This window comes from Gracilinanus agilis, chromosome 4 (assembly GCF_016433145.1).
Source record: "Gracilinanus agilis isolate LMUSP501 chromosome 4, AgileGrace, whole genome shotgun sequence".
Lineage (NCBI taxonomy): Eukaryota > Metazoa > Chordata > Mammalia > Didelphimorphia > Didelphidae > Gracilinanus > Gracilinanus agilis.
The window spans coordinates 24811480-24820396 of record NC_058133.1 but is presented as its reverse complement, the minus strand read 5'-3'; the positions used below and the strand labels follow the sequence as shown (position 1 = coordinate 24820396).

The 8917-nt window shown below is 52.0% G+C and overlaps 1 protein-coding gene across 1 annotated transcript in view; it reads right to left on the bottom strand.

The window, feature by feature from the left end:
• The window catches only part of CDCP2 (CUB domain containing protein 2), a 17330-nt gene extending 9571 nt beyond the window's left edge, over positions 1-7759 (bottom strand). The window contains exons 1-3 of the mRNA XM_044674800.1: positions 7678-7759; positions 3842-4189; positions 1955-2290 (exon numbers count right to left, since the gene is read on the bottom strand). Of these exons, the coding sequence (XP_044530735.1) occupies positions 1955-2290; positions 3842-4189; positions 7678-7759 (766 nt within the window). The remainder of the gene's footprint in view (positions 1-1954; positions 2291-3841; positions 4190-7677) is intronic.
• Positions 7760-8917: the final 1158 nt, after the last annotated feature.

The following is an 8917-nucleotide window of genomic DNA, read 5'->3' as shown; positions in this document are numbered from 1 at the left end:
TGGGTTCAAATCTGGCCTCAGACACTTCCCAGCTGTGTGACCCTGGGCAGGTCACTTGACCCCCATTGCCCACCCTTACCACTCTTCCACCTATAAGTCGATACACAGAAGTTAAGGGTTTAAAAAAAAAGAAGAAGACTGGAAAGTTAAGAGGATCAAAGGAAGGGACCAGACTGTTGATTGAGGTGAATGGAATGATGGCAATGGATGGGATGAGAAGGCCAAATGACTCCATTTCTATTTTACTTCTGTTTTCTCTTCCGAGAGACAATGTGGTAAATAGGAGAAAGAGGGAAAGCTGGCATCAGTCAGAAGGGTCTGAGTTCAAGTCTCGCCCCTGACATATATTGACTGAGTGACCTTGGGCTTCCTATCTGTCTCCTTGGGGTGACCAAGCCACCATCAGTGGCATTGGAAGGACCTGCGAGAATAGCAGAGAAAAGGAATTATCCTGATTTTTCCAAAAACGGAACAAGAGACAGAATGGCCAACCGTCGGCCAGTGAGCTTGATTTCAATTCTTCCACAAGTCTGGGAGCCGGTCTGGGAGGGGTCAGAAAGACAGGAGTGATTCGGAGGCTTCCTCAAAGGCACGTCGCACCGGAACAGCCTCCCGGTCTTTGTTAACAGGGTCACTGGACTGGTAGGTCAGGGGATGCTGCAGGCTCGGAGCGGTAAAAAGAACTAGCAAGAAGAGCTATTGGACGGGTCACATCCTTTGACCTACAGATCCCTTTGCAAGAATTATACCCCAAGGACATAACCGGCAGCAAGGAGAGCCCTGCACGTGCCACAGTTTCCTGACGGCGCCGCTATCCATCGAGCGCAAAAGCCGGAAATCAAATCTGCATCCTCCATGGACGGAAGGCCTCTGCGCGGGGAAGGGGAGCGCCACGGACCACTACCGCCACGGAATCCAGGACAAACGCCGGAAGATCAGGGACGTCGACTCTGCTTGAAAAGTCACCGATGGGTCGATTCCAGTTTGGAAGATGTCGCTAGTGCAGAGCCTGGAAGTCCGTAATCAGACCTGTTCTAGTGGACATTTTTATGGACGACTTGGATAAAGGCACAGAATATGTGTTTATTAAATGGGTGGATGACCCATGCCGGGAGGGAGCGAGGATGATGGATGACTGGGTCGGGGTCCAGGGAGGCCACATAAACATGGAGGTCTGCCTTTGGGTTGGCAAGTACAAAACGGAGAGGGGTATTTAGGCTCCAGTTTCTTCAAAGATGATCTGGAGGTCCTGATAGAGTGAAAGTTTGATGCGAGTCAGGTGTGACGTGGCAGAAAAACCACCCCCAGAGTAGGCAGAGTGAAAAGAGACCTACCAGAAAGAGACAGGCCCACCCACCTGCCCTGGTCACATCACGTCTGGATTATTGTGCTCTGGAGGCCGCATTTTGGGAAGGGCTAGACAAACCGGACTGCACCCAGGAGACAGGAGAACTCAAGAACATCCTCGGTGAAGGCTGGCTGCTAGGGTTGTCTCTCTTGGAGAAGAGAGGTCTCGGGGTAGACCCGGTAACTGTTTTCAAGTATCTGGAGGGAAAACCCAAGAGATTGGCCTTGGTCCTGCCCCAGAGGGAGGGAGCAGGAACCATGGGTAGAAGATTCAAAGAGACTTAGATTTAGAAGACGTTCTAACAATTGGAGTTGTCCATGAGTAAGAACCGAGGAAGCAATGGGTTCCCCGCTCTCTGGTGGTCTTTAAGCAAAAGTTGGATGGCCAATTGTCAGGTATCAGTTAGCCTAAATGTCCCCTTTCAACCAAGAAATTCTGTGATTGCCCCCCTCGTTTGTAACCCCATTTGGGAGATCTGGTTGCTTTTAGTAATTCAAGAATCTTCCTTGAGCCTCGTAATAGCTCCCAGAAGGGGGCAGATGAGCCAAGGACTGCTGATGTGGCTCCTGTCCTTTCCCTCGGCACCCCGATCCCCAGGCCTCCTACCTGAGAAGTAGTAGGCCTTGAAGCCCCGGCCAGCAATGTTGAAGTCAGACTTGAAGACCACCTGGACCTCTCGGCCCAGAGACACCAAGTCGGGCGGCTTGGTGCTGCCGCAGTAGTGGGTGCCCCTGGCGGGGCCCGTCCCCTCAATGATAGCCACATAGTCATAGCTACAGGCTCGGTTACTCTCCACCTGGAAGTCGGCAAACACCAGCTTGATGGTGGAAGATCCGGATGCCCGGATGACCCAGTGGCATTCCACGTTGTTGGGGTAGCTGCTGGGGTACTCTGGGCTGGTGATCACTCCCGAGAGGCCAGTGAGGACGCCACCACAGCTGTCTGCAAGAGAACCAAGCCAGCTGTCGCCCGCCGCGAAGACGGGCACTCCTGCCGCCTGCCCTCACTTTCTTCTTAATAGCAGGGCTGCCCCTCGGGGAGATGCTTGAACAGAACCCAAATCGGCCTTTGTCGGCCATTCCCGGTGCTCCCCTCGCCCCGCCAGGTAATGTAGACAGGTGACAATGGAAACTCGGGCAGTTGTTAAACCCTCCCACCCCAACCCTCGCCCTCATTCGTGGAAAGAGAGCCACCAAAGGAGCTGGCAAGTACAGCAGGGCAGAGAAAGCAAACCCCCAGCTGGGAAGAGAAGGATAAGGAGCCGGGGCAGGTTCTCAACAGCCAGTCGCCACCCCAGACACACACTCCATAAAGTACTAGTTTATAAAACATAGAAGTAGCCTCAGACACTTCCTAGCTGGGTGACCCTGGGCAAGTCACTTACCCTTCACTGCCTCGCCCTTACCACTCTTCTGTCTTGGAACCAATACCCAGTACTTATTCTAAGATGGAAGGAAAGGTTTAAAAAGAAGAGAACTTAGGAGAAGGTGATAAATCAAGAGATGGAAAGGCCACAGAGGTTATCTAGTCTAAGCTCCCCCATTTTACAGGTGAGGAAACTGAAGCCTGAATGGGTTCACTTAGGACCATGGGACTGAAGGGAAACTTAGAGGTCACCTGGTCTAGCCCCCCCCCATTTTCTACAAAGAAGGAAACTGAGGCTTGGGTGGTTAAGTGACTTGCCCAAGATCAGCCAGGTAACCAGCAGCAGAGGTACAGCTTGGCTGTGGTCTAGCTGGAGTCTGTGCAATTTTTTTATTGCCTGCCCCTTTCAGGGTGGGTCCAGGGACCCCTGGAAAGTTAGTGGGCTCCTCGGAGAATAGAGAGCCCCTGGGCACCCTCGGGATGTGTTTGTGAATATTTGGGAGGAAATACATCAAATCCATGAGATAATGGATGGCTGGGATGGGGTCATTCCTCCAAACCCCCACGGGTCCCCATTCTCTCCCCTCCGCTGTGTGCAGGGTTTATTTGGAGAAGGGCTCTGCCCGGCCAAACTGGGTTCATCAGCTACTGAGAACAGGCCAGACAGATTCCTGAAACCTCCTCTCCGAAACGATTCAGAGGACTCTCACACCCATCATCTTATTTGATCTTCTGGGATCTGGGAAAGGCAGGGCTGTCTGTCTGAGGTCCAGAGAGGCTTCATTGCCTGACCAAATTGGACAGATATCACCCCCATTTTAGAGAGAGAGAAACTGAGGACAAGAGATATAACATGGCCTGACTAATATCACATCGGTAAGAAAGTGGGAATCGAACTCGGATTCTTAGGTTCATTGATCTAGACCTAGAAGGAACTTCAGAGGTTATTAGTCAAACTCATTTCATTTTCTAGCTGAGAAAACTGGGGCTCAGGAAAGTTAACTCTATTGCCCAGAGTCATTGTCAGAGCTGGTGGAAGGTCCTGCCTCTCCCTTCCTTCCTTTTCTCACCTTGAGGCGCCCCCTGGCTTTTCTCTGTCCCCTGACCTCCCCCCGGGGACCCCCTAACCTTTCTGGTAGCCTGCAGAGAAGCCCCAGCTGGCCACGTGCTTGTCCGAGTGGAAGACGACGGACATGATGTGCCAGGAGGAGGTGAAGGGGGGTGGGCGGCTCTGGCCACAGAACTGGCCCAGGAGGTTGTTCTCATCACTGGAGGCCCCGTTGTAGATTTTCAGATAGTCATAGCCGCAGTGGTCGTGGTACTCCAGGTCAAAGGCATGGAAGGAGAGCAGGATGGAGCTGCCCTCAGCCACCACGATGAGCCAGCTGCACTCCGTGTCATACGGGTAGAGCCCTGGGAAGTTGGGGCTGGAGAAGTTGCCGGAAGGCCCCGAGAGCACTCCACCACACTTGATGCCTGGGATGAGGAGAAGAGACCAAGAGAACATTTCTCTCTGAGAGGAGACGGGGAAGGGAGGGCAGTTCAGCATCATGGAATCCTAGAAAGGACCTTCCCAGGCATTGAGGTCAGCTCCCTTGTTTTACAGAGGAGGAAACCAAGGCCCAATTAGATTTAGTAACTTGGCCAAAACCACACAAGTAGTAAGTAGCATAATCAGGATTTGAATTCAGGTTCTCTGACTCCATCTCAGAGAAGGGAAGTGTCATCAGATCATTGAATCTGGAACTGGTTGACTGACTCCCTGGAAATAAAGAATTTTAAAACCTCAGATTCTAGATTCACAGACAGAAGGGCAAGGACTGGGCAAACAAGGTTCAGTGACTTGGCCAGGGTCACACAGCTAGGAAGCATCTAAGGCCACATTTGAACCCAGGTCCATCCTGTCTTTATGCCTGGAGCTCTAACCACTGTTTCCCCCTAGGTGTCCCTTTGAGCTGAGGCTTGAAAGAAGCCAGAAATTCCATGAGGCAAAGGTGGAGAGGGAGAGCGTTCTAGGCTTGGGGGGCAGGGAGTACAAAGGCATGAGGTATCTTGTGTGAGTGAGGAGCAGTTGGGACTCCAGTGTACTAGATCAGAGTATGAGAAGGGGCATAAAGTATAAGACTGGAAAGGTGGAATCATTGACACTTTGACCTTTAGAGTACTATAATCCTTTGTTTCTGATTCTTCAACTTGTAAACAGTTGATAAGTCCCTCCCATGTGCTAGCACAACTCCTGACCTGGGGCTACAAGCACAGAAACTTTTCTTTGCTAACCTAGTATCAGGTGTTGTTATCTAGGGTCTAATAGCCTTCTCTCTGGTTCTGATTTTCTCTGTTCTGATTTTGTTTCTAGCTTTGAGGTTCCAAGTTCTAAAGTCTTAGGACCTCCCATGTCCTCAAGGCTCTTCCCATTCTGACAGTCCATGTTTTAAAGCCCCTCCCATCTCCCAAATGTTCTGTTCTGAGGCTCTTCCAGCCCTAATATCTATAATCTAAGCTCTCTTCCAGTTCTAACTTTCTCTAACCTGAGGTCCCTGCCAGTTTTGACACTGCATGTTCTAAGATCCATCCCAGTTCTGGATTTCATTGTTCTAAGGTCCTCACAGCCCCCAAAAGCTCTGTTTTGGTGGTCTCTTCCAGCCCTGATCAAAATGAGGTCTCTTCCAGGGGCAGCATGGTGACACCGTGGATAGAATATTGGGCTGGGAGTCAGGAAGTCTCATCTTTCTGAGCAGAAATCTGGCTTCAGTCACTTAGTAGCTTTGTGACTCTGGGCAAGTCACTTAACCCTTGATGTTGTAGCTCCTCCTCTGTAAAATGAGCTGGAGAAGGAAATGGCAAACCACTCTAGTGTTTCTGCTAAGAAAGCCCCAAATGGGGTCATGATGAGCCAGATACGACTGGAAAAACTACTGACTTTTCGGAAGGTCCTTTCCAACTCGAACCTTTTCTGATCTGAGGTCCTTGCTGTCTCTGACATTCCATGTTCTAAAATCCATCTGATATTTTATATTCTAAGGTCCCTCCCATCTCTAAAAGGTTCTGTTCTAAGGGGTCCATGTTCTAAGGCTCCTTCCAACGTTCACGTTCTCTGACCTAGTCCTTGCCAGCTCTGGCTGTTCATTCCCTGTTCTAAGACCCCTCCCAGCTCTAATATTCTATCCTGTAAAGTCCCTTGCAGTTCCTTGGACACTTGGCCATTGTTGACCCACAGGATCATGGCTCTCAGACTGAAAGGAGCCTTAGAGATCATCGGGTCCGACTCATCCATTTTACAGCTTAGGAAACGATGACCCAGAGAGGTTGACTCACCCAAGACCATTCCCCTATATGTAGGCAGGAGGGTTGGGTCTTCTGACTCCAAATGCAACCTTCTTCCCACCTCACCAAGGCAGAACAGTGCATAGATGGGGGCAGCGGGGTAGTTCAGTGGATGGAGAGCCAGGCCTAGAGACGGGAAGTCCTAGGTTCAAATCCGGCCTCAGACACTTCCCAGCTGTGTGACCCTGGGCAAGTCACTTGACCCCCATGGCCCACCCTTCCCACACTTCTGCCTTGGAACCAATACAGAGTATTGACTCCAAGACGGAAAGTAAGGGTTTAAAAAAAAAAAAAAAAAAAGAACAGTGCATAGCTGAGCTCTGGCTGCCTGCTCATGCGATGTCCTCAAAGCCTGAGGCTCAGAGCCACTCCAGAGGATAAGGGACTGCCCTGCCCCAAGTCGGGGAAAGCCCCACCTGAGAGGTGGGGGCTGCGATCTATGGCTTTGAACCTAAAGAAGAGGCTGGCGATCTGATCTCCTAGCACCCTGAGAGGGAGAAGAAGCTCAACGTCACCATCTGCCCCTCTCCGTCCTCTTCCACCACGCTATGCTGCCTTTGACCCCTCCGCTGTAGGGGGCAAAGCCTCTTTGCCTTTTCTGGAGACGTGCAATTGACTGTCCTGTGAAGTCCTAACCAGAAGTCCTGGTTCTGGGTGTGGAGGAAGCCTGGTTCCCGGCTGCCTCTCCTCCTGGCATTGTCCAGGAACTGTCCTACCTTCTGCTGACAGCATGGGCTGGACAAACTTATCCTATCTGTGGACAGGTGTCCCATCTCCTGGATGCTGTGCTGTCCCTTTCCCTAGGTGGACCCATGCTGCTTGGCTCAAGTGCCCAGGGGACCAGGGGCCTGGGTGTGCTGCCCCTCTGACTGGGGCTGCACTAGGCCTGCAGGAGGGCTCTCTCTCCTGCTGTTCAGGCATTTCAGCCGTGTCCAACTCTCTGTGACCTCATTTGAGGTTTCTTGGCAGAGATTCTGGGGTGCTTTGCCATTTCCTTCTCCATCTCATTTTACAGATAGGGAAACTGAGGCCAGCAGGATTAAATGACTTGCCCAGTGTCCAAGGCTGCATTTAAACGCAGGTCTTCCTGACTCCAGGCTGTGCCACCTCGCTGCCCCAATCTCTTTCTAGGGGGCTTCCTGCCTTCCTGCTAGCTATTCCAGAACTAACCTGTGGATCATCTAGACTCCCCTCCCTTCCCATTGTCAGAGGACCCTGGCAGGGGGAGAACCCAACCCTCTCGGCATGGCCAAATAGATGTTGGGCAATTTCTGAGCATCAGAAGCCAATAAACAGCGGCGATGACCATGGCACCTTCTATTGGAGGGGGTCTAGCTGGAGCACCTTAGAGAGAGCCCTGGCCGAGGCGGCCCCTCGCTTTTCGGGGCTCCCCACCCGTCACACCCTGTCTCTTGGCATCCCAGAGGGAGATGCCTGGAGAGCTGGACTAGTCCCATTGTATAAGTGGGAGCAAATAAGGGATGCCCCTTTCTGGACTATTTACAACATGGTGGACCACCTTCTCAGAGTGGCCATGAGGCAGCCACCCACCCCAGAACTGGACAGCCTTAGACCCCTAGGATCTGCCCGAGGCCCCGCTAACCCATTCCCCACCTTCCCTGCCCGGGGTGACCGTCTACCTTTCTTTCCATAGGCTGGCAGTCCCAGCGTCCTCAGGGCTATCACCAGAAGTGACCAGGACAGACTCAGGCTCGCTTTCATCTTGTCCTCTGCCAGTGTGCGGAGCTACTGATGGGCCACGGGATGGAGGCGTCCAGAGCCCAGGCTCTGGGGTGGGAATGAAAGAAGAAGGAAAGAAGAAAGAGAAAAAGAAAGAAAGAAAGGCCTCAAGGACCTCCGACTTAACAGCGGCGTGAATAATTCAGGCCCTGCGAATTAGTAAGCTGATCTGCTGGTGCTCCCTTCACTCAATTTTAATGTCGTGATCAAATGTCCTGGATTGACACTCCCGGATCCACTGTCGCTGCTGTTAGAGTAGGAAGAGAGGAGACTCTTCCAGCAGGCTGGGGTGAGCAGGACGGGATAAAGGTTCAAAGACCCTCATGGTGAGCATCCGTAAGAACCGAGGTCTCAAGGGGCACTTTGATGGCTCAGTGGATGGAGGGCCAGGCCTAGAGACGGGAGGTCCTGGGTTCAAATCTGGCCTCAGACACTTCCCAGCCATGTGACCCTGGGCAAGTCACTTGACCCCCATGGCCTACCCTTACCACTCTTCTGCCTTGGAGCCAATACACAGGATTGATTCTAAGACAAAAAAGAATTGAGGCCTCAGCATGAGTTCATGTTTCTGGAGTCCTTTTCTGTTTATGACTCAAATTCCTCACAACTCTGTGCCAAAAAATAGTAGAAGTATTCTTAGCCTCGTTTCACAGGTGTGGAAACTGAGGCTATTGTCCCACAGCTAGGTCAGGACTTGAACTCAGGTCTTTGCATTATAGATTCAAAGCTGGAAGTCTTCTGGTCTGAAATTGAGATCCAGAGAGGGAATTTGTAAGTAATTTGCCCAAGTTTGCACAGGAAGGAAGGGGCAGAACTGAGATTCCAGCCAGGTCCTCCACTTTCTGATTCCTCAGCCAGTGGCTGTTCCCTTTGGCCAGCTGTCTCCTAAGCTTGGTTTTCACCCGGAGGAAGAGGCCCGGCAGCTCACAGATGTGGTCACAGCAGGGTTGACCCCATGGCCTGGACTGCACTGAGCACTGGGCTGCCCAGCCAGCTTTATTTGTGCTCAGCCCTGCAGCAGCCGAGAAGGAGGAGCCGAGATCACCCAACAACAGGAATGTCCTTCTGGTCTCACCGGCAAGCCCTAGAACCGGAGGGTGTCAGACCCCAGACACGGGACCCCAGATCGGGAAGAGGGCT